Genomic DNA, 26430 nt, shown 5'->3' on the forward strand with positions numbered 1-26430 from the left:
ATAAAGGCATGAAAAGGCCCAAACCTTTCCCAGTATGCAATTATTAACTGGATAAAACACCCTTTTGCCAGTGTAAATACATGGTGCCTCTTCTCTCGGGTCTGCACTGAAGTGGTATAAACTGCACCGATCTGCATTCACCTTCTGACACTAAGGCACATATCCAATACCCTGTATACAGTTGTATTACATTATTGTGTGGAACAGGTATATAGTCATTTCAGCAATCACGTATTGTAAGACTAAGTACAAGTTGTGCTGGGGGGGAATGTTTTTGACACTTTTTAATTCTTCTGGTTTTTTTTTTAAGTTGAAAAATACGCCACTTTTGTTTTAAAAGTGTCTCAGGTTTTAGTTTGTCGATAGCACGTGCAGCGAGACACCCATAGCACAATTTTAACTTTCCAAATCAAATAAAAGCAAAGATCACCGAGCAGTTTGAATGGCATCTCTATATGCCGACTTTCAATATGAAATTTGTTGTTTTTTTCTCTCCTCCAAACTCTTTAGAAATCCAAAGCACGACCTGAATACAATTAATAAATCTTTGGCACACTACGTTGTTTCAGCTGCTACAGTACAAATTGTGTGGAGGGGGTGGGAGGGGAAAGAGAGATAGGATGGGGGGGCGGAGGGGGCGGGGGGGGGGTTCCAAAGTGCTATCCGGCAGATTAGGGCATGATGCATTTCCATTTTGATTCCATGAACCTTTTCAAATCCCTCTGCATCATTTACACTTTTCACAGTTTTATTCTCTTTACAGGGGAAGAAAGGCTTTTTTTTTTAAAGAGACAGTATCCTTCATGATGTGAAGAAAGCGGCAAATCCCTCAGCTAATAATGGCCGAATGGACACCAACTATCTGGCAGGCAAACGCGGTGCCACGGTGGCTGATTGTAAGATTGTATACAGTTGCCACCTTGACCGCCGGCAACTGTATTGGTCATTCTTATGTCATTTTAATGTTACCACTGGCCACCAAGTCTGCTCTACCATGATCCCTTTGTTAGCCTACATGTGCTGAATTTAGAGGTATTGAAAATAAACCTAAACACGCCATTTATTTATTGAATCTATCTATCTACCCCAGCTTTACTGTTAACACACCTGGGTTGGTTTTTTTTTTTCTCAAAGCAAATGCCAGTAACACTGCTAAAAAATAAGTTCTTATTTTTCATTGCAGGCAGGTCTATATAAAAATTTGTTCCGTCCTAGTCGAAAAACTGTATGGTATTTCCAGAATAGGTTAAATGGCATATCGTGTGGACCAGACAATTTAAAATACAGCCGATGCAAGCTATTTAAAAATGGGATACCATCTCTTTAAACTAGGCTGAAGACTAACTGAAAGCTTCGCACAAGGAAGCTCTGAGGATTCATCAGTGTTCCCAATAAGAGCAACTCGCATTCAATTCTTTTGTGCTGCGTCAGTCGATTCAACTCTTCTTTAATGCAAATGCTAACCATTTAAGTAAATTGTAATGAATCCGAAGTAGAGAAAGTGTATGCCTTCTCACTCACACACACTCATCCTTGACCAGAACCTCAACCTCAATATTCATGCACGAATTTCCACATGGTACGATTACATTAGCCAGGCTGAGGATCCAATTTTCCTCCCAGCAGCAATGGTCATAATCCTTTTGAATTTTCTTAAACGCTCCCGCGGTTTGACAGAAGAGGATATCGATCTTCTCCTTGGTGCAGGTTACATTGGCCTTTTTTGTTTCAGCGTTCAATCCCAGATACTGCTGGATCAGATGGTGTGATGCAAACCTCACTCACTCATTCTCACATTCTCAAACATTCAACATCCTAGCACACTCCTCACTTCTGTTCCAAAGATTTGAGAATTCCAGTGGGGTCTCAGGTGTTTTCCTCATCCCAATGCTGTGAGAAATCTGAAACAAAGAATTGCGATGACTTGAAGATTAACGACAGGTACGACAATTTTGCTGTGCTGTAAAGTAGAATATTTTTCAAATCATCAGTTATTGCTAAAAAAAAGTTGCTTTATATCTTGAATGTGACTGAAGTATAGATTACCAAACAGATACAATAATTTACAATTATATAATAATGCTTTTCAAGCTAAGACATCTCAACACATTCACAGCAACTGGCTGGGAAGCCCTGTCTGGAGAGGAAGTGGGAGGAAAGAGCTGAGGAGAGGAAGAGGGAAAGCAGGAGGACTCCAGGCTTGGATACAGACCATTATACAACATGCTCAGTTTAACGTCTCTAAACCGTAGCCTTTCCAGCTTTGCGTGAACACGCAGAAGGATTTTTTTTGATTCCTGTCTACTGGACTGTGCTAAAACTTTATTGAACTGGCCACAAGTTCCCACTTCCTTTGGAACTGAATTATTCACTGAACATGGTGAAGTGGAAGAAATGAAGTTTTGAAGACAAGCCCCCAGCTCTCTTGCGGAGTGAGTGAGATAGAAGAGACATAAAAGGCCACACGGAGACCAGTTGGAGTTATGAACACAGATTGTACAGTGCACTATTTTGAGCGATAAATTCAGGTCATTGAAGAAGGAAGATCTGAACGTTCTACTTTGGAGCAATGCAACACCAGGCAAACTCGAAGTGACACTCCACTACATCAAAGCAGGAGTTAGGCAGACTCTGTTGGCATTCTCACCTTTGGGTTCAAGCCTTACTTGGGGACTTTGTGATCAAAGCCTAGGCAAACGCTGAAGTGCTGGGGGAGCACTACGTGGTACAGGTACCTTTCTCTGGTTTGGACATTAAACCGATGTCCTCCCTGCCTGGTCAAAATACAATAACACTATTTGAAAAGAGAAGGGAGTTTCTCCAAGGGCCCCGCCCGACAATCCTCCAGATATAACCGGTCATTACTTAATGGCTGTTTGTTGAAGCCCACTGTGTGAAAACCGACTGCCACGTGGTCTGCTACAAATAATCAGCACACTTCACAGAAACATGGTGAGGCGCACTGAGACATTAGATGTTACGCTACAACAAATACAAGTATTATTAGTCATGCTTAAGTCACCAGGAAAGCCTTACCAAGCTTGATTTTTCAGTTTTCGAAGCTCTTTCGTAGCCCACGTAGCCAAAGTCTTAGTTTTGCTCGTTTTTGATCGTCTTCCTTCAGTCAACAGTTCATGAATCATAGGCCTGGCTTCAACCAGCTTCAGTACATCTCGCCCAAATGCTGTACACAAATCACTGAAGAGACAATTATTTTTTAATTTAAATATCGTTGAATTCAATATTTCCACTGAGTTTTTTTTAAAAAAAATGGTACTACTCAACACCCCTTCATGACATCTCCTGAGAAAACTGAGCTCATAGGCAAAGAGCTAGAACAAAGATACAAATGCCTTTATATTAAAACAACAACAACTACTTACATTTATATAGCTCCCACCCTTCATGTGGGGTAGTGTCTCGAGGCACTTTAAACAAACTTTTGCATGCAGTTCACAATCAAATTCTCCTGAAGGTGACAATTCATATTGCTGCTGGAATTTCACAGGCACGAGCCATGGTGTGATACCCCACTCAAACAGCCATTCATCATACATGAACCAATACAGTAGTTGTTGAGAGGGTACCCAAGCCCCGGTACCTGGCCAAGGGGGAGCTTACAGCTGTGATCACTGTGTCCAGATATTCTCCAGCAGGGAGATAGGATACAGACCAAGAGGAGAAAGCCTCGCTGCGTCACCAGAACCAAGAAAATTGCACCTTAACCGGGGACACCCAATTCAACGACAACAAATGACATTTACACAGAGCCTTTCGTGTCGGGAGATGTCTTGTGGTGCAGGATAGTCAGGAATTTGGACCCGAGCTGGGGGTTGGGATCAGGTGGGGTTGGAGGCCACTGTGGGTACCGGCAGGAGGCATGGTTGGAGAAGAGGGTCTTGAGATGTGCTTTGAAGGAGGCAAGGGAGGGACAGAGGAGGCGAAAGGACTGTGGGATGAATAAACGAATGACAATTCAGCACAGAATGAGGGCCAAAACAAGGGCACACATAGTTAGTCATACTAGACAGGGCTTTTAACTACAGATCCATTAGAGGAGTCTTACCCTATCAGTCCAGCGGCACATGCCACAACTCCATCTGTGTGGTCTTCATCTCTTGCGATGTGATCAATAAATGAGAGAATGAATTCGACTCTTGGCTGCACCAACATCACATCGGCTACAGAGAGGGGAAAGTTAGTAAGTTTACAAAGGCACGATCTTCAGAATTGAAAAAAAAGTTTTAAACGAACCACTGAAACTTACGATGCACATTCTCTTGATCACCCTTCAGACCCTGAATAATGCCAGTATAGGCTTCCAGACAGCCTTCTCTTAGTTCGTTCAGGTAATCCACCATATCATAATCTGTCTGAAGATAAATTAAAAACTTAGCACAGATGACTAGGAGATAAAAGGCAAAATACTGCAGGTGCATGAAACTAACTTCTACCCCACAATGGGGTGACTGAGATTACCAGGCATGGACCAGGGATCTGCCCATATATATATATATATATATATATAATAAAGTGTCTTTCACATGGAGAAAGTCCCAAGGCGCTGGACTGTCAGGGATCTGCATCCGAGCTGGTGGTTGGGATCGGGAGGGGTGAGGGTGACTTAAGGCGCGGTCGAAGAGAAGGGTCTTGAGACATGCCTTGAAGGAGGTAAGGGAGGGAGTGAGATGAAACGAATGTGGGATGGAGTTCCAAAGGGTGGGGGCAGAGAGGCTGAAGGCACGACTATCGATGGTGTTTATATTCATGGCTTACAGTAATCACCGGGAGGAACTAGACAGTTTTAATGAGCCACGTTTCCACTTACTTTGTCCACTTGAGCTTGTGAAGCCTGCTGAAGGGTATCCAGTACAATATCTAAGTACTTCTTAAATTCTCCCGCTATAGCAAGGGCAATATCTCCAAAAACAGACAGAATCTGTGGTTTAACGGACCGGTGAACATTTTCATTCTGAGCGGAAAAAGGAAAAATAATTTTACTTGCATCAACTGACAGTGAAATTTAATGATCGGAACAGGAGCAGATTGCCTAAAGGTTGCACGACTACAATGCTTTTCAGGAAACAGCATCACTGCAAATAATTCAAGATAATCCCAACACTAACATTACCAGCCCAAGAGAATTAAGGTTTAACTGTAAACACATATATTAATTTAACATAGAATTGAGAATTCAGGACAAATCTACTCCAGTGAGCGAGTAATAAACTTATGGAACAGGCTCCCTAGGGAGACCGTGAAAGCAAAAAGGGTTGTTTGTTTCAAGAACAAACTAGATATTATTTTCTAGTAGAGATCTTATCTGGGGGATATAGTATATTAGTTTGGAACACAACATGTCAAGTGACTAGAAAGCAAACTCGATGGACCCTGGTTTTCTTTCGCCAGCAAACTCTTATGTTGAAATGAGAAAGTGTTATGAGAAATAATCTATGTACATTAACTCACCCCCAGATTCTCCAGTAAGAGTTGCATCATTTCATCACAGAAAGGCAGCATATTAGATTGTAGAGCTCTGCACAGGTCACCAACTAATCCCACGGCAGCAAGACAAACCTGCGACAGACAAGAGAGGTATTGTCAGGTGTCGCTGAGCAGCTAAATTCCACAATTAGAGCACAAGAGGAAACACCCACCAAGAACATTGTGTATTTGTCATCAAACACTTATCACCAGGGAAAATAGGCCACTGTAATAAGTATCCAAGCAAAACGACCAGATTTAGAATTCTTTACACTCGCATAAGATGTCACAATAATTTACCAGTGAAGTGGCAAGTAATGCCATAATGCCACAGCACATGCCTGAACGGTAATCAGCAGCAACAATTACAAGCTCTCGCATAACCACCACTGTCATACTGTACAAGTTGAGCAGACAATTACATTGGCCAATGTAATTAACACCTTAGATATCTACCCACCGCTCCCATCATAACTGCTACTCAACCTCTGAGGGATCCACCGACTGAAAGCATCATAACTTAAGAGCCCCCGTCACATGGAATTCCGAAGGATTTCAGATTCCAGCAGGGCTTACCTGATACTCGGCATAATTCCTCAGACCAATTACTAAGTATGGCTTGAAGGCATCCATATACTTCAAAAACTCCGAGCCCAGCACTACAGAAAAACACAAATGGACTCATTTAGATCCAGTGGGATAGATGTTACTCCATCCATATTACAGAGCCACAAATGGGAGAGGAAAGGGACGGCCCACTAGGAAGGTGTGTTAGAATCAGAAGTCACTGGGAACACGGAGCAGGTCAGGCAGCATCTATGGAGAGATAACAACCTGAGACGTTAACTCATTTTCCTCTCTCCATAGATGCTGCCTGACCTGCGGTGTGTTCCCAGCAACTGCTGTTTTTATTTCAGATTTCCGGTACCTGTAGTATATTGCTTATTGCATTAGAATCACTTGGGATGGGCGTTCAGAAATTCATAATCACCAAAATGTTTCTGCGTGGTGCATGAAATGTCATCATTACACCTAATCTTCAAGCAACAAATATACACGATCACAAAGATGCTTTTTTTTTTAACGACTCTGCCGCATTTATAACACAAAGGCAACCTGCACTCCAAATTTATACAAAATGTACCTTCGACTAGAGTGCTGACGGCCATTAGCGCATCCTCCTGCACCCCCCCAGAGCCGGCAGTGCTTTGGAACATTCGAAGAAGCGATGCCATCACTACATCTGAAATCTGCAGCGCATCCTGGTGCTGGACCTTCCGCAGAACATTCTGAAAAAAATAAAAATAGGGATTGAACTTCAAATGTAAAGCTCACCACATGGGACTCTCAGGGAGAAGGCAAGCCGGTCAGATATTCATAATCACCATCATGTGTCTGCGTGGTGCATGAAAATGTCATCATTACGGCCAATTTTTAAGCAACGAGTATACAACAACACTGCTATAATGTGCGCGATTGGCTGTGGTGTTTCACCCGCAAAAATAGCCAATTCACTTTATAGCATATTCTGTTACGTCCCAATGATGTGATAAGGGGCTTTATCAAATGCAAGGATTATTTAATTAATCTTATTATAAACAACACTTTATTGGAACTCAAGCACATTCAAAACACAAAGGGAATGTAATCTCCAAAACATTCCCATCTTAAATTCCAAACATCACGCCCTCAAATCCCTCGTTGAAAGCCGAAAGCTTGCAGCACGCCAACGCATTTGAAGCTCTGCAATGCGACGTTCACTGATAGAACCAGACGTATATGCATTGATATCAAACTAACGAACCCCGTTATAGCACTGATTGGGAGTTTACGAAAGTAATGCTTTACTGTACATTCCACATTAGATGTCCAAGTGAATTAAAAAAACTAGTGTAATTTGGGGGCTCAAACAGATGTCCTGCAATTCACTTGAACATTATTTATCTAAACGCTATTTATGTATGATTCACTTATTTGAATAAACCAACTCCAAATAAATGTGTCAAATTTGGAGAGTCGCAGTGTAGGCTGCTATACAAATGTAATTTGTTGTTGTAGGAGGCAAACCTGCCTCCCATGAACACGCCAGAATTAAAAGCTATTTTCAACCGAAGGCTTTGACAAAGCCCAGAAGATTTGCCGACAAAATACAGAACCACAACATTGTACAGCAAATCCCGAGGAGCACTTAGAATTTCCGGCGAAGTGTAATTATACTGGCATTGTAACTGTTTGATTCCCACAATCAGAAGATGCTGAATAAGCCCATCTTCTCCTCACAGGATTCAAACAACCCGAGGCAAAAAGTCGATATCTCTGGCCACTGCGAGGTGGGGGGTCGTCAAGGATATTGCACTTTAGTAGAGTGGGAGTCTGGAATCTACACGCGGCACACAGATTTATTAATTTGTAGGTTTCAGGCCAGGTTTCGCTGGTTTGAATTCTGGATCCCCTGAAACCTGGTAAGGCACAGATTTACTGCATAAACCTGAGCCAAAAAGTTAATATTCAAAAGACATGTCTAGGCAGAAATTTGCTTACAATCAGAGAACTAAACTGAATTCAAACTTTTCTACACGGTTAAAATTAAAATGTAATTCATTTGAGACATGAAATCTCCTGTATCATTTATAATATTTAAAATGATCATTTATAATATTTAAAATCATCATTTCAGGTGTTTATATGAAAAATAAACTTACCTGTAAAGTAGCGCAGAGGAGAGACTGAAGGTCGTTGTATTGAATTCTGTCTGATGTACTTTGAATGTGAGACTGAAAAAAAATTCCCAAAAAAGACAATTTACAAAAACAGTAAATTTTATCAGTTTGCTTTTTTTTAAAAAAATCTTCCCACATAATTTTGGTCTTCAGCAAATTCATAATCACCATTTTGTCTCTGCGTGGTGCATGAACATTTCATCATTACAACCAGACTGTTCAAATATAAACAACAAACAGTGGCGAAGTTTTCTAATGACAAGTTTCCAAATTTCATTATGCAATAATACAAGTCGTCACTCACACACACAAACACACATGGGAAGACATGAAATTTCCAACGAATTTAAAAGTAGATAACCAAATAATAACCAGATATCCAAGATGCTTTTCAAATAATCTCTTCCTCCTACGCTTTTGCATCTTTACTTTTGCAGAATTCCTAGCTACCATTCCTCACTGCCCCGTCTGGAGTGTCTGCTCACAGGTGTCTAATGGATGTCTTATAATACACACTCACATGGTGCTTACATAATGGGAGGACGTCTCAAATCGTTCACCTGTCTGGGCATCCGAGCTAGGGGTGGGAGCCGAAGAGTGGGAAGGGGAAAGATGACCAAAAGCGCAGTCAGAAATACATCTTGACGCACAACTTGAAGGAGGGACTCCGGGATAGAGCTCCAAAGTGTGGGGGTGACTGGGTGCAAAGATTTTTCTACTCAGCTCCCGGCGACCATCATGCCAAATCGTGGGACAATAGGGATATGAAACTGTGCAAAAGGAACAGCTGGGTTTTGGGTGAAATTCTTTAAGTGCCAGGGCAAAAAAAATCTCCTCATCTCCCCTCTGGTTCAATTATCTGAAATCTGCAGTCTCTGATTACCAACTGGTTATGTGGGGGGAAAAGAGGTGATTGTGAATCACCAATCTGCACAGATGTGAAAGGTATATCCAATGTAAGGCTTATTATGAATTACATTAATTAAACACCACAAGTTTCCACCTAGTCTCCCAGTGTAGTCATCACCTGGGGCCAACAGAAAAGTGCGGACACATTTGCCCAAAATTGCAGATTGAAAGTGTCTCAGAAAATTGCGGAGAATTTCCAAAAATTGCAGGGATTGATGGGTGCTATTGAGATATATTTTTACTGCCAACCTACATTTTTTCACTTTATTGATAAAAACTAAACATGAGGAAGTAACACATATTAGATTGTTGCGAAAAAATATGAATTGCTCCTTTAACAAAAACTGTGAGTTATTTTTTCCAGTGAGATGGGGAACAACGGCATCAGCGAGTCTACAGGAGCACATCACCTCCTGCCTCTCAGGGCTGGCACTGCACGCAGACCTGGAGACACGCACTCAGACACAGAGACATACACAGACACACAAACAGAGACAGACTCTCACACAAACACAGAGAAACAGACACTCAGCGCCTTGGGACGTCCTCCTGACGTGAAAGGCGCTTTATAAATGGAATCTTGTTGTTGTCTTGTTGTGTGTACACACACACACACAGTGGCCGGCGGGACTGGAACTACATTATAGCGGGTTCCGTGGAAAAAGTACGGCCATACTTTTCTATTGGCCCAAGTTTTCTATTGACCCTGCTTATTACCCCCTCCGCTCCACCATTGGTGGCCGAGCCTTCAGCCACTGCGCCCCAAAACTTTGTCCCTCAATCCCTCGGCTTTGCCCCCTCCCCCTTCAAATCTGACCCAAAGACCTTCCTTTTCGATCGTACTGAGTCACCTCCTGCCCTCCCTCCTTGGCTCGAGGCCAGATTCCCCCACTGTCGAGCACCGCGGGATGCTACTCTGTGTGATGAGTGCTATAACAGCAAGTTTTGGTACTATACAATAGCTCCATTTGCACACCTCCATCTGCAACACCTGCTGCAGCCTTTCCATGATAACCAGGGTTGTCTTCTGCACTGCTGGGTAACAATCTTTGGCACTGTTCTTCACTATCTCCATCAGTGCCTCATACGCCGCACTTCTCAAGTTGTTCTGGTGACCGTCAGGCCTAAACAGAAACAATTTGGATTTCAGTGGAGCAAGTGCACAATTTGAAAACAAGGCATAAACACAATGAAAATGTAACATCCACCAGAAATTGTACACCGAATAACAATAAACACCAAACACTAATGATTAAATGAAATAACTAGTATACTAAGTCTCAAAAATGTATTGCAATTGATGTTTACAGTTTGTGGCAATATGAATTTAGGTGATTTATGCAAACATTGTGGTAACTGCCTATAGTTCACCAGGAAGAGCCTGGAAACTGGGCCTGTTTTCACTGGAGCAGAGTTGAGGGGGGACCTGATTGAGGTGTATGTAATTATGAGGGGTTTGTTCGGGTAAATAGGGATAAATCATTTCAATTTGAGTTAGTAACTGGAGGCCATAGTTATAATCCCTTTTCTGGGGTTAATAATTCCCTCAAAATAAATAAAAATAATTTGGTCACTCAATCCACGACAACTGGCTGCCGTGTTTCGCCCACAAAATATATACAGTCAATTCACTTTACAGTATATTCCGTGAAGCGCTTTGAGACGTCTCAAAGACGTGATAAGGCACTATATCAAATGCAAGGATTATTATTATAATTATAAAATAGTCGCAAGAATAAAAAAAAAGAACTGCTAAGACTAGTTGGGATGTGGAACTTTGAGTAGGCAGTGGAGGTAGAGTCCACTGTAGCTTTCAAATGGGAAGTAGACAGGCATATGAAGTAGAGCGGCTAGAGGAGGTATGGTGATAAAGTAGGATTAAAGTGAGCTCAGTGCCGGCTTGACAGGCTTAATAGCCTCCTTTGCTCTGTAGATTCCTGTTACCTTGTGCAATGAAAATTACATTCATAATCTCTTTATGGGAGCTGACAAGACACCCATTTATCAAAAGAAGTTCGTAGATTCATTAGAAACTGACACACATTAAAGGAGGGACATGGGGATATTTCCCCTACCTGTCAGTAGTTTCCAGGAGTTTCTGGACTATTAACTCAAATGATGATGACAAGCAATAGGTTCCTGGCTCTTCCTGATTTTCTACCACATCTGCAGCTTCATACGCAGCTTCGGCTAAACTGGAGAATGCCTGAGGGACAAAGAAAGTTCAACTAGTCATTTTGCCACATAAGCCAGGAGTTTATTTAATGAGGGGGGGAAGAGACGTGAGAAGAGTAACAAATGGTAGATGGACATAATGACAGATATCATCAAAATACTAAAGCTGCACTGTAATAAAGATTTCAAACACACAATGCCTGGCAGTAAAGGCAAGATACCCAAAAACATTTGCAAGGACAGACACTTGCCCTCCTGAAATTGCAGTGTTCAAGTTACAGTCACTAGATATCTTGACAGTAAATTCCATGAAGCATTTCAAGATGGCTCAATAATTGGATAAGGCATTATCTCAAACGTAAGGATTATTATTAAGTGTGCAAGCAAGCACCATTCTGCCAGTAAGCTGTACTTTCCCTTCCAAGCACATCCAAAAAAAGACAAAAAATGGGCACTCTGATCTGCAAATGTCAACTGATAATTCTCTTAATGGTTTGTATTTGAAATCAGACAGGAATATGGAATTGCTGTGTTGCTCTTTATAAATCCCAGAAATCCAAACTCGTTAAGTATATAGAGTGCAGTATTGCTGAAAAGGCGCTTCCCCACAGCATCAATTGCACTGTGTACTTTATTCATTGTACACGCCTGGAGATGGCCCCGTTTCTCCCACTAAAATGGCTGACTTCTGGACCATTGGACTCCTATCTACTCTTGGCTGCTTGTGGGGCATCGCTGTGCACCAATTGGCCGCTGCATTCACCCACAAAATATAGTTCCCGACGTGAAAGGCGCAATGTTAAGCGTAGGGATTACTAACATCTATTACAAAAGAAAAAAAAACTGTTTAAATTTAATCGGTTTAGGTTAGTTTTAAGTGCTCGACACAGAAGTGAAAGGATACTTAAATGCCACCCAGTGCTCATCTCGGGAACCTATGGCATCCTGTAGCTTAGTGTGTAAAGCGCTCGCCTTGAAGCGATAGGACCTGGGCTCGATTCCTGGGCAAGTTTCCTTACTCCACATGCCTGTTTACCAAGCACTAAGTAGTAAACCCGGTTGTTAGTCGATTGGAGAATCACTTTTCCAGAGGTTATAATCCCTCCCAAAGATCAAAAAAATAACAACTGTTTGGGGGACACCGCTGTGCAAAATTGACTGCCACACTTTGCCCACAAAATATAGTCAATTCACTTTACAGTATATTGTGTGAAGTGCTTTGAGACCTCTCGAAGATGTGATTAGGCGCTGTATCAAATCAAGGATTATTATTACACTTACCCAGCAAACATTAGAAGCCACTCGAGGTTCAGCTCCCAGGCCTTCAATGAGGCACTGCAGCAGAGGGGCCAGGTACAGGTTATTGATCGCAGCCTCAGGAAGCAACTCACAGATCCTTCCCACAGTCCAGGCTGTAGTATCTCGTACCACCACACTTGGGTCTTTCATTAGGTCGATCAGTGTGGGCATTGCCTGCATTAAAACAAATACAACAGAAGAACTAATCAAGAATTTCTGCACATCATGATCAAACCATTTGCAAATACAATAACAACTCGCATTTATATAGCCCTCTTCACATAGGATAGCATCCCAGAGCACTTGTAATATTTAATGTATGCATCCCAGCTTTTACCAAGGAAAATCCTCCAGGAGTTTAGTTGCTGCTAACATCACTGGATTATGCTGCTGAAATTTACATGAATTAGAATGTGCAGTGAAATATGAATGCAGTGGTTCGTTAAGATTCATCACCGGAGATTAGCATGGAAACTTTAATGGAAACACTAAAGCTTTATAGTCACATTTTGTTTCTGCTGTTTACAATAAGGAAAACTACTCTCTCCAGGCTAATTCCCACCGACACAAGGAGCTATTGTCACTAAGTGGATTGCACGGAAGAAGCAAACATTTAACAGCCTGAAGTATACTCTCCAACTGATAGTCCTGTTGTATTCACAGCAATGATGAACTCAACAGCCACAAGCTTTTTGCAAAAAAAAGTGTGAACTGTGATTTTTGTGTGGACAAGAGGGAAGTGAGAAGGACTAGATTTCCGAATCAAACATCAATAGTTCAGAATAATCTCTTGGAAGCAACTGTATTATCCATTAAACTCTGGTAAAACCACAAAATAATCTCATCAGTTTCTGGTGCTGGAGGGAACACACTACCTATTCGTGTATTCTAATCAACTACCAAGCTAATATTACTCAGAGGTCTTGGGTCCAAGGATATTTGACTAGTCATTTCACGGGTACATTTATGCAACTTACTACAAATGTAAACAGCTTGGACCATCCTCATCATTTTATACCTAAACAGATATGTGCTTGCCTCCTTCAAGACTCGTCTCAAGACCCTCTTCTTCAACCAAGCCTTCGGTCATCCTCCTAACTCTATCCTCCTGATCCCAACCACCAGCTCGAGTGCGGATCCCTGACTGCCCAGCACCTTGGGACGTTCTCCTGATATGAAAGGCGCTATACAAATGTAATTTGTTGTCGTTGTTTTAAATTTCTCTTAACAATGTCAAAGTTGGCTAGGATCGCATCTGGCAATTGCACTGGAACATGCACATGGAAAGAAAATGCTTCAGATAAAACTACCTGTATCACTAGTGGTTTAAGTTGACTGGGTTCAGGTCCTTCCAGGATAGAGCCAAATGCCATCACAGCTGCATCTCTGTACCGCCAATCAGTGTTCTTGATATGTTCCTTAATAAATGGAAGTATGTGTGGAACAATGTCATCCTCACAACAGGTTGCCAGCAGCATGAGACAAACGCCGGCAGCTTTGCATGGATTCCAATCATCGTCATCATCATTTTCATCCTGTAACAAAAGAGAGCATTGACTCCAGCCACTGATGGTCGAGGAGAAACAAAACTTACAGTGCAGCCGCATGAAGAAATCATTTTAAAATTAGTACTTAAAGGGCAGGAAGATTATAGATCTTTTGAAGCCCACCCAATACAAGTCAGAATAACGTTGTTGCTGATTTAAAAACCAAAGACAAGCTCTCAACTTACTCCCCTGATAAAGATGAGCGATTGTGCAGGTTACATTCCACTGATCATCGCAAGTCACTAGTCTGCAAGTGCAAGTTCAGATACTAAGGATCCACCTCGTATGTAAACTTTCCAGCAAGTGCCATGGAATTGTGACCAGAGTAAACATTCTGGTTAATTTTATTCCTGCTTAGCTCAGCTTAATTGTAGTGCTCCATCTGCTCTCTGGACAGAGATTAACTAACAGTACAGAAACTACAACAGTACAAAAAGCAAACTTGGTAAATTTTGCTTAGTCAGCTGGTGGCTTTAGTCACAAGGTCACACCAGCCAATGTCCGTCAACCTTATATACAAAAATGATAAATTACTACACTATTCTTGCTTTTTGCTAATCTGATATAGTGCCTTATTTGCACCAGCAACATCCCACAAATAACTGATATGAATAACCGATATTATCTGAAGTATTGATGGCCGGGACCCTCGAACAGGCAGGTTCACAGCCCAGTGCTCATCTGACCCAAATCAAGCCAGTTACCAACTGAGTCATGTTGACAACTACAATTCATTATCTGAGATCCTGTCTTTTGGAGAAGATCTTTGGGTTCTCAACTGTCAGTTTTTAACTAGCCTTAACAACCCCCAAACTATCCAAAAAAAGGGAGTTTTCTCCCAGGGTCCTGACAAACAATTCTCCAGGTCAGAGATCCCCAAACTGGAGTCTATGGAGCAGGGAGAAACACCGGAGGAGCAAAGGCTACAAGAGCCGAGTTGGCCCAAAGAAGCCCGAGGAGCAGATAAGAAAGGTGTGTTCCCATCTTCTAGTGCAAGGTATTTGAGGACAGCTTTTTGTGGAGGCTGTGGGGTTACAGCCTGAGTGAAGGGTCAGGATCCCAAATGTCCTGGGGGAGCTTGAGGCCTGCTCTAGGTTAACTAGTCTGTCTCCTCATGGCAACCTGTAGAACATCGGAGCAAATCTTTTGTCTAGCTGAAACAGTAGCCTAAATAAAAGCCCCTCCCACGTTGCCGATGCCAAGAAGACGCTTCATATCTCTGAGGTCCTGACAGTTGAATATTGCCACCGTTTATGCAAATGAACTGCACCTTTCACGCACAGCCTCACATGCAGATTCTCTTACCCTGAGAAATTTATGCATAAGACAGCTCCAAGCCCACAGTTCACATACACTCCCAACAACTATAGCTCAGTAATCACTCAACACCCGCTGATAACCAAGGGCCAGGCAATACCTTTAATCCAATCATAATACAGATCTACCTCTGCATCCTGACCAGCTTTTCAACCAACACACAGGACAGAGGAACATTTTAGAAATGTGACTAGGAATATTGCAGCCAGTACCCCAGCAGTGCAAAAGCACAAGCTTGGAATTTGTCCCTGTTCAGTGAGTGCAAATATCATGCACTCTAATAAATTAATTTAAGCATTGCAGTTGTTTCTTGCGTTTACCTGTTTAGTCAGTGTCTGGGTAAGGATAGGCACCAAGTACTGTAGTGCTCCTTTGGCATAGAATTTACTTGTGTGCTCTGGAGGCCTTCCTTGTTCTGCTGCCTGTATAAAAAAAGTGCGATTAGATCATTAGATATTTACACCACTGTTGCATCTGTCCTGACACGAACCTCCCCTCTACAGCCATTTACTATAACCCCATTCACCTGCTGTATTAACAGCACAGTTATATACCTCAATGTCTAACTATTAAAATCCTAAAGCTCGACTAGATCTCAGCTAAATTCCAATACATCCAGTAACTAAACTTCAGAGTGGTTTGTTAACAATTGGAAAAGGATGAGTGTGTCAGACTCAACGGTCACCCCTGCCCTCTGGGTTATATAGGATGACCAAAAAGCCATGATAACTACCCTATTATCTAAAAAATAAAACAAAAATATCATTTCTTTAAGATTCATCAAACCTTGTAATGGTATCACAACTTTTTGGTCACCCTGTACTTCTTCACTTCATCCTATACCACTTGATAAATAATTCACCACTAAACTAAACCAATACAGGTTTAATCCAAGTGGTTTCCATTTTTTGTTTAAAAGCCTAATGGACCAGACCACATGTACTAACCTCCAAATAAAAACAAGCCTTTAAGGTACCATCTTCTGTATATTTTAACATACTTTTTGTTAATTTGAGCTTTGAGACCACTACTAGAACCAAAATTCAAGAAGATACTTCTGCATCAAACACAGGCTCATACAAACCAATTTGGAAGACTTACAAAGGATGTACAACACAGAAACAGGCCACTCAGTCCAACCAGTCTGTGCTCTACACGAGTCTCCACTCACTCATTACTCTCTCCCATACCCTTCTATTCCCTATGGTATTAGGATCAAACCAAAATCAACTTGTGGTTTTGGAAAGATTTTCCCATGAAGTATCAAGTTTTATTTTTAAAAACCTACCTCTGTAGCTTCTATAGCAAGGTCCATCTCCTCATCGCAGACATTGGACCAGAACTCAATTCCTTGCAGGGCCACTTCATCGATATCACTCTTCATAGCTTCAATGGTAATCTGAAAACATACAAAGCTTGTGAGAAATATTCAAGAGCAATAGTATAACAGTTTGTTTATGATGTTGATTGCCAGCGGGCCAGGGAAATGTTTTTTTTCCTGCAGGCACAAATGAATCAATACAAAACTGAAGTGATCAGTATCAAATCTCCACCCTTTCACTGAAGTACAGATTGCTAAGTCACTTGAGCACAAGGTGTAAGAGACCTCCCACTGTCGCCTAAAACAAAATCCTGCTATTGATGGTTGAGATGTAAACCTCAGTACTGCTGCCAAACATGCAAATCCATATTAGATCACTGCCCATAATTTACAGCACTGCCACAGAAGCTAAATGCACTTATGATTATTGGACGAAACATATTACAGCTTCAATCTCCAAAAAACTGCACTGCTTATGAGGCCTTTCCATTTTTGCCTCTTTTATTTAAAATCAAGTACAACAATTCAGCTCAAATTCACAATATAATATAAGATAAAATAAGAACAACTTGCACTCATATAGCGCATGCCACATAGGGTAGTATCTCAGAGTGCTTAACAGTGGTGGAGCCTGACTCCGAGTTGGGGGCAGGGAGATGGCCGCAAGCACAGCCGAAGAGGAAGTTTTTCAGGCAGGATTTGAAAAAGGGGTGAGAGAGGGGGAAAGGCGGAGGGATTGAGGGAGTGTTCTAGAGTTTTGGGGCGTAATGATGGGACGGAGGGTGTGAGGGACAAGCAGGAGGCTGATGCCAGTCGAGCGGAGGCACCGGGTGGTGGATTGGGGAGTGAGGAGGTCGGGAGGTGCAAGAGAGTGAAGGGATTTGAACACAAGTGTGAGGATCTTGAAATCGATCCATTTGGTGATGGGGAGCCAGTGGAGCCTGGGCCAGAACTGATGAGATGTGAGGTAAGGATAAAGGTGTAAATAAAATTCTCGACGGATATCTAACAATCATTGGAAGGAAGGCTGATAACTTGTTTTGTGAAATCATCTAATATCCAAAATACAGCCACCCCCTGGACCAGAATATGGGACCCCCGCCCCACATTAGTCTGGTTAGTTGGGTTTTCAGTGTAGCTGGATTTCAGAAAATAAGCAGTTTTTTGTGCACAATCTAGGACCTGGAAAAATCACTTTGAAGGAGGCAATGGGGAAGCTAGATTTAAAAAAAAACTATTTTAATGCCGATTGCCAGCAATGTGAAGTGGTGCATCATGCCACCCTTAGTATGCATGCGACAAAAAGCTAGCTATAAAGACAGCATTACAGAAACATGCTTACCACTGCCAAAGTTGACCGACAAATTCCAAAGAGATTTTAATTTGCACAGACATTTGCGGACGCGAGGATCAGCTGATGTAAAGCATGAAAGCTGGGAGAGGGTGATGAAGGCCTAATGCATTGTTCAATAACCAGGCAGAATTAGCTAGATTTCAAACGTAAAATATACTTACAGCAAAAAGAGCAGGTCCCATGTATGTCTCCATATATTGATAGTAAAGGGACATAACCTTCACTAAGTTTTGCAAGGCAGCAACTCGAACCTATTAGACAAGAAGTTTTCAATTAATAAACATAATCCACTAAACTAGTACCTAAATCCAGAGATTTTAAATGAGACACAATGCACCGGCACTTACCCGTGTATCTGGACATTGGGTTGCTTCACAGACGACTTGCATAATAAAGTGCCTTTCAGTCTGCAAAGAAAAACAACAACATCTGCAAAGGTGCAATGAATCTTTAGGCCCCCAAAGAAATGGATATACAGGATGGACGTACAGCAATGTTTTGGATGGGGGAGGCTAGAGAAAGAACAGAAGATTTCCCCCTGCAAATACAAAATATTTAAGAACAAATTACATTTACACAGCCTTTCACGTCAGGGGGATGCCCCAAAGTGCTGGACAGTCAAGGTTTTGGACCCGAGCAGGGCGGTTGGGACCAGGAGGGCAGGGAAGGTAGGATTAGGGGGGTGCCCGAAGGCGCAGTAGAAGAGGAGGGTCTTGAGACGTGCCTTGAAGGAGGCAAGGGAAGGGCAGGAGCAAGGCAAAGGGACTGTGGGATGGAGTTCCAAAGGGGGTTATTCGAGTGTCAGTGCTACAGCTGTTTGTCTGAGAACTCGGAAGGTGTGCGTACAATTCAGAAGATTTGCATTGTAACACAGCAATTCTCTCACCTCTTTGTCAAAGTTAGCTTTGGTAAATTCCAAGGAGTTCAGGAGTGCATTTGTTGCAGCTAACTTTACATTGTTGCTGGGCTCCTCCTTCCTCATGCCCTGAATAATAGCGGTCAAGATTTCATTTGATTTGTCCTGCAGTTGTTCAGGGTCCTGAAAAAATAAACATGACGTTACTTTTGGTCACATCGAGGTCATCATACAGACAAATATTATTTGTTTTACACATTCCCATTTTATTGCTCGTTAATAATAATCATCTTTGCATTTGATATAGCTCCTTATCATGTCTTTGCTTCACAGAATATAGTGTAAACTGAATTGACTGTATAAATTTGTGGGCGAAACACGGCAGCCACTTGTGCACAGCAGTAGATTGAGTGAGCAAATTATTATTTATTTTTTTAATTTTTTAAAAAAAGTTTTTAGTTATGGCGCAGCACCACATTGGCAATGCTTCACACTTGTGTTTGGAATATTGAAAGATGGAACTGTTAAACTCTTTCTGTATTTCAAACGGTTGACCCCTCATCCCCCCACAAACAAATCGAACACCCGCCTCAAAATCTCCATCGTAATAAACTCTGTGGTTTAATGTTTGTCGTGGTAGTCTGTGCCAACTGCTACAAAATATAAAAAATTAGATTGATACCACTTTGACATCAACATGCTGGTTTCCGGGGCAAATCTGCCACAGGAAGCGAGCAGGAATATACGTTTTCTGGATTCAGTTGAAGCCCGACAACAGCTGCACACATTTATGTAGCGCCCCTCACGCAGGGAGGAGCATGATCCTGAGCTGAGGGAGGTGACCACAGGCACGGTTGATGAGGAAGGTCTTCACGTGCAATCTGAAGATGAGGAATGAAGGGGCAAGGGGGAGGGATAGAAGAAGTGTTCCAAGGGTTTCAGAGCATAGTGGCTGAAAGCGCAGCCACCAATGATGGAATGGAGGGCATGAGAGACAAGCAGGAGGCCGGAGCCAGTCGAGCGGAGGCAGCAGGTTGGGGAGTAAGCTGGTTGGAAAGGTAGAGAGGTGCCAAGGCAGGAAGGCATTTGAAAACAATCAGTTTGTCAGCCTTCAGAAGTGCAAAGACTCAGACCAAAGTTGCATAGCACTTTTACTATATTTCTGGGCAAGTACAAGTGTGGTTCCACGGGCGCAATGGTTCTAAAAGGACAACTATTTCCCACATCACTCCAGGGTGCAATCAGTTGGCTGAAGTTTTTTTAAAAAAAATCACAATGAACACAACATAGCAAATTTCCAATACTACACTCTATTCAAATGGCTGTGTTTTTTGGGAAACAAGATGATTGAAGCAGAAATTAGACATTAAATACTTACTATATCCTGGCAAATGTAACCAATAGCTTCCAAAGTAGCCTCTTTCATGTGTTCAGTACTATTCGGGTTTGTTACATTTGCAACCAAGTGAGGAATGAGTTCAGGCCATTGCATGACTGGGATCTCTGCACATGCAATTCCTGCAACACACTGAGATGCAGAGCTGGGTCTGTAGGTCTCTGTTCCCAGCGTTTGCAAAACCTGCAGAAGCAAAAAAAGTTTAAGAAGTTTTTATCCCCAAAAACAGAAAAGCTATACATGGATGTGTGCGACAACACAAAAGTTTCTACTTTAAACATTTCTGTATTTTCTTGAAATTAACAGGAGGAGGCCATTCAGCCCCTTGAGCCTGTCCTGCCACTCTATAAGATCATGGCTGATCTGTACCTCAACTCCAATGACCTGCCTTTGCCCCGTATCCCTTGATATCCTGACCTAACAAATATCTACCCATTTGGATTTGAGTGGATAATGGTTAAAATCTTTCTTAAGTTATAAGTTGGTTAGAAACACAAAATAGCGTAAGCCATTGATCTACTTCTGAGAGCAGAGATAAGTTTTACACTGCAGATGGGTGGCGTTTAATGTGGGAACAGAGAAGGGACAAAAGAATGCAGACACTTGCTCAAGACCATAAAACAGCTTCAGAAACGTCTCTCCAATAGCAATATAAAAACAAATAAAAAAGCCGATTTTAATTCCTAGATAACTGGCTTCAAAAGCATTCAGAAATATGTCAAATACTTTTGAGTGGGGCCGGTCCTACTTGGGAATCGTAGAGGAAATGTAACATTACGATGAACCGAATGGATTTGCTTAAGGGTATGAATTTCAAATCACTGCTCCAGTACCAACGTCAAAGTTCCACGGCAGCGGTTAGAACATAAAAACAATTGCACTGAAATTTTGCCTTAAAATTTGTAATGTTCACCCAATGCAACTCCATGCATTATTCTATTGAAATTGCCGTATTATTGGTAAACGTGAGACACTGTCCATCATTTAAGTTTCAGAGACACTGTTGGTAAATGCAAAACACAGGCTTCAGCTACTGTTTGGACATGTTATGCAGCATGTTTTATTGTTGCAATCATGTTTAACAAGCGCTTATATGGAAAACTCACCAGCTTTATCTAATCTACATTCAGTTATGTTAATACTTCAAGTCTCAGACTAATGTGCAATGTACAAAAGGCAAAAATAGGTCGATAATGACCTGAAACATTAATTCATTTTCCTCTCTCCATCGATGCTGCTTGACCTGCTGCAGGTTTCCAGCGACTTCTCTTTCTATTTATTATTAATGTGCAATTTATGTATCCAAATTTTCTCTAAGCGTTAGCTTAAATTCTCTTTGCACAATAATATTTTAAACTTGAAGACAAATGACCAGGTAAAAATGGGACCTGAATCAATTCAAAAAATAGATTTTCATGTCTAGATCTACTGTATAATTTATAAAAACCCATTACTCTAGACATTTCCCGTGTACAATACAGCCCTGAGTGAAATGACCTTGCATTCCAGTGAATCCTGCATTACATATAAAACAAATTCCTGTACAAACTTTAACAAGTTTGTACAGTCAATCAATCCTATTGTGAGAAATTTGCAAATTTGAAACAATCCAAAAATATTTATTTAAATATTGAAAACACTTTAACCGGCGATATTCTCAGCAATAGTTTTGGAAAGACTAAACCTCCCCCCCACTCACTATAATTTAATTTAACAAAGTCCGACTGAGCTATAAAACAGGATTTACAGTCAGCATATAGAGGATTTCTTTGGTGCCAATTGAATTGCAACACAAGAATGCTGCAGACTAGACTACTGGGAACTGGGATACTGTCCAACTCATTCTAACTGGGACATTTTCAAAGTTGTCAGAGACTAATCTGGGCTGTATTCAAACCTAGTGGTAAAAACAGCAGTCTACAATCTACAGCATCATTCAACTCCTACAATAGGAAATGCCCAATCTACTGAGGCTACACAAATTGTAGTGAAATCATTCTGTAAACCAATAGAACTAACCTTAAATTGCTTTTTAAAAAAAAGTAATTTAAATGTAAAACAATTCATGGAGCTTGCTACAAGCACACACAAACATAAGTAGGCAGGTTAAACAGGACCTTAAATAATTAAATGATGTCATGATCAGCTCAACACGGATTTTACTCATCAACATTACTTTTTTTAAAGTTATGTAATGGGAAAAATACAAGAGATCACTTTCTCCAAACTCCCGCGCTGAATATAAATAGAATTCACTACCCGCCAGACTGAACATATAAATAAGTGTTCTTTACAAGTTAACTTACAAAGTTCTTGATTTCCTGACGAGCATTACTGTCGATGGCCAGCCACCTCTGCTGGTATTGTGTCTTGACATCGAGGTCCTTGGATGTCAGCGAGTTCTTGATCTGTAGACCAGACGCAACTCGGGCAACTTGACTGTTTCCTGGGTTTGCTAACACTTTTGACAGTTCCACCAAGAAAGTAGGCTAAATAATTGAGAGAACACAAAAACGTTACTCAAACAGTCTACATTCCCAAAGACACTGAACAAAGTTTCTTGATTTCCCCCATTTTAACAATGGTCTGTTGGCACAGAACTACAAAGATGTCTCTCCACTCTCCGTGGGCATTCTATATTTGACACCTATTTTTATTTTGCTGTGCTGACAATCCTGCTAACTTAAGTCACTTTCAGCTATCAAAAGCTATAAAACTGATTAAAAGGTTCAAACCTTTCTATAATGGCAGGTTAAACGGGACCTTAAAGAAATTATTTCCCAATAAGTAGTCTACAAATACAAGTACGATATACAAGTAGAAGTGTACCAAAAAGTATATTCCCACTACTAAAAATACAAAAATATCTGAGATTAATACATTGGCAGTTAACTAATTGTAGCCAAGATACTGTGATTATCCAATACCTGCAAACTCACACCGAAAATCCTCCATTCTTAGGACTTGTGCATTTTAACTAGCAGTAAATTTGTTTTCAGTTTGTATGTTCAAGGAGTTCTGATTTAGCTATAGCACAGAGTTCAATAAATAAGTGCCAGTGCTGCATGTGTGTAGGGCAGAAAGAAACTGCATCAGTGTAACTCCCAATGAACATTTTTGGTCAGTACAATGAATTTCTCATGTTCACTTGATATCAACAGTGAGTTCACATGTACAATGGGGTCAGTCTCAATGTGTGGGATATCGAGCACGTTACTCTATTATCCTGCTTTTGTTGCTCAGAAACCTATAGCCCTCAAAATGGTAATGCTTTTGTATTCACCAGTGCGCATCTCGGTCCATTTATTTCAGACAATTAATTTCAACAGTCATGCTGGAGTCACAGAAACTGTTGACACTTGCTAAATAGTTACACTAAACTTTAGATTAGCTCCATAACTTCATGTCCCACAGTACTCTTGCACTTCGAAAATAAAATGTCAGTATTAACAGATGCATCGTCTTTGGGCAGGAAATGCTGAATGGGGCATGTAACGTGTAACAAAATCACACAGCAGAACAGATTTCATTACCATTAAATGGAGATCCATTGAAAATATTGACATGGCTATGCTTGAGTGAGTTAAGTGCATAACTGGGCATTTATCCCCCTTTTGAAGCAATCTTTGTCAGGCCTACTAAAAAGCCACAAGATCATCGTTACCCTAAATGTACATGAAATAGATCCTCACTATGGGTCGAGGCGGTGGGGGTAAGAAAAAAAAAAATCAGACCTAACATAGTTATGCTGAACCTTTACAAATTGTTGATTAGGCCTCAGCTGGAGCATTGTGTCCAATTCTGGGCACCAATTTAGGAAGGATATCAAGACCTTGGAGAGGGTCCAGAGGAGATTTACCAGAATGATACCAAGGATGTAGGACTACAATTATGTGGAGACTAGTGAGGCTGGGATTATTCTCCTTAGAGCAGAGAAGGTTGAGGGGAGATTTAAGGTCTTCGAGGCGTTTTGATAAAGGGAGAAATGATTTCTTCTAGCAGGTGGGTCGATAACCAGACGACACAGATTTAAGATAATTGGCAACAGACCCAGAGGGGAGAACAGAATTTTTTTAAATAAACACAGGGAGTTGTTACGCTCTGGAATGCACTGCTTGATTGAAAGGGTGGTGGAAGCAGATTCAATAATAACTTTCAAAAGGGAATTGGATATATACTTGAAATGGAAAAATGTGCAGGATTATGGGGCAAGAGTGGGGTTGGGACTGGTTGTTAGCCCTTTATAAGACCCAGCAAAGGCACAATAGGCTGAATGGCCTTCTTCGGTGCTATAAAATTCTATGATGGCTTTCAAAGTTAGTATAGATGCTTATAGTTTCGATTTGATCCATTTGTAATGAGAAAACTACATGGTTTAACTCTGGTCAGCTCAACAGAAGACAAGCACTCAGGCTACCTGCAGTAAAGAACAAAGCACACCACACAATTAGAAAGGGGCTGGAGAAGTGACACCCCCACAAGAGAAAATTCTCTCTTTCATTTTAACAGATTATCTAGTATTAACAAAAAGCACACTCGCCTCCAAAGTTACCATTAATTAAACACTATATCAATCTGAACTCCTTTGATCCAAACTGTTTTGCATGTTTATAAGTGGAAGTAATTATTTCTCTGCACAACTACTAAAGGAAAGTGTAATTAGAGATGTATAGACCGCAATTTCAACAAAGGTTTTTGCTGTCTACGATTAACCTTCAAGGCACATCTCAAAACCCTCCTCTTTGACAGCCTTCGGCCACCATCCTAGCCTTCCCGATCCCAGGCCCAAATCCCTGACTGTCCAGGCCTTGGGACATCCTCCCAACATGAAAGGTGCTAGACAAATATCATTTTGTATTGTATCACGCTTCAGGTTTAAAGCTGCCAGGCTCGGAAGTAGGGATTCAACCATCATGAAATTCCACCAAAATGCACTAGGAACAAAAATGTGAGCGAGAAACAGCTGCTCCTCATTCACATTACAGCAGAGAATTTACAGTCCCAGCCGGCTTCAAACTTGCAGTTTTTAAAAGAGATAACAAGTAGCAGCAAATATCAAAAAAATTATATTTAGATTCTTGTTTAATACTTAGGATTGCAAGACTCAAAATACACTTCATGAAGCAGGTAAAAGTCCAAATAGAATTCATCTATACAGTAGAGCCTACCCTAACAGGATATGAAAACAAGAGCAGGCATGAGGTCACCACGCAGTCACTACAGTACACACATAGTAAGCCCCTCTCTTTCCCAGGTCTCCCACGGTGCCATCCCTTCTCCCCGCCCACCCCCATGTAATCTCTTTGTACGTCTCTCTCTCTCTTCATGTACTTACCCAGATCAGATCTCTCCAGCCAGAGCAGAGCTGCTGCTTTACCTTATCAAGTCACATTGTAAGACATTTAATTTTTTTTTAAAAACCAACATTATTTCTGTATCTCAACCGCGATGGGAGTAGTTCACAGGCAGCTATCTGGTAAACGGATAAGCACAACTCTACAGTATAGTTCATGTATCTGGTGCTACAGAATTTTCTCATAAAATATCCAACTCCAGAATTAGTTAATGAAGGAATGCTAATTTTCCAGAACTGCAAGTGACCCCCAGAGGTGTGTGTTTAAAGTGCTTCACAGCATACATTGTAAAGTGTATTCTGTGGGTGAAATACAGCAGCCAATTGCACGCAGTAATGTCCCAGAAACCGCCACGGAGTGACCAACTTTATTTTGAGGAATTGTTGACCAGGACACCGGGAGAGAGAAACTCCCTTCTTTTTTCGAATAGTGCCACGGGATCTTTAACATCCACCTGAAGCTTTGTGCATTTCTGATGGCCACCATAGTCACCAAAGAGGAAGAACATACACGCCAGAGCAGCTGGTTCAATCAGCTGGAGGTGACCCCAAGAAAGGACAACACCAGGGACCGATAACAACAGTCGCACTGCAACACAGGCGCCCCGTGGACCACCTGCAAGTTAAAAATGGCCGACTTCCAGGTCGTTGGGTCGTCACAATCACTTCGTGTGTGCTACACCCAAGAAGTAACGACGG

General features: G+C 41.4%; 1 protein-coding gene across 1 annotated transcript in view; it reads right to left on the reverse strand.

Moving 5' to 3' along the window:
* Positions 1-630: 630 nt before the first annotated feature.
* The window catches only part of kpnb1 (karyopherin (importin) beta 1), a 29194-nt gene continuing 3394 nt past the window's right edge, over positions 631-26430 (reverse strand). Inside the window, exons 3-22 of the mRNA XM_042343191.1 lie at positions 22685-22867; positions 20361-20561; positions 19013-19165; positions 18474-18533; positions 18288-18377; positions 16740-16850; positions 15772-15873; positions 13898-14122; positions 12570-12761; positions 11189-11319; positions 10090-10237; positions 8187-8258; positions 6629-6773; positions 6061-6143; positions 5470-5577; positions 4829-4972; positions 4268-4373; positions 4067-4181; positions 3037-3198; positions 631-1901 (exon numbers count right to left, since the gene is read on the reverse strand). Of these exons, the coding sequence (XP_042199125.1) occupies position 1901; positions 3037-3198; positions 4067-4181; positions 4268-4373; positions 4829-4972; positions 5470-5577; positions 6061-6143; positions 6629-6773; positions 8187-8258; positions 10090-10237; positions 11189-11319; positions 12570-12761; positions 13898-14122; positions 15772-15873; positions 16740-16850; positions 18288-18377; positions 18474-18533; positions 19013-19165; positions 20361-20561; positions 22685-22867 (2532 nt within the window). The 3' untranslated portion in view covers positions 631-1900. The remainder of the gene's footprint in view (positions 1902-3036; positions 3199-4066; positions 4182-4267; positions 4374-4828; positions 4973-5469; positions 5578-6060; positions 6144-6628; positions 6774-8186; positions 8259-10089; positions 10238-11188; positions 11320-12569; positions 12762-13897; positions 14123-15771; positions 15874-16739; positions 16851-18287; positions 18378-18473; positions 18534-19012; positions 19166-20360; positions 20562-22684; positions 22868-26430) is intronic.

Source organism: Callorhinchus milii, unplaced genomic scaffold (genome assembly GCF_018977255.1).
Source record: "Callorhinchus milii isolate IMCB2004 unplaced genomic scaffold, IMCB_Cmil_1.0 Scaffold23, whole genome shotgun sequence".
Taxonomy (NCBI): domain Eukaryota; kingdom Metazoa; phylum Chordata; class Chondrichthyes; order Chimaeriformes; family Callorhinchidae; genus Callorhinchus; species Callorhinchus milii.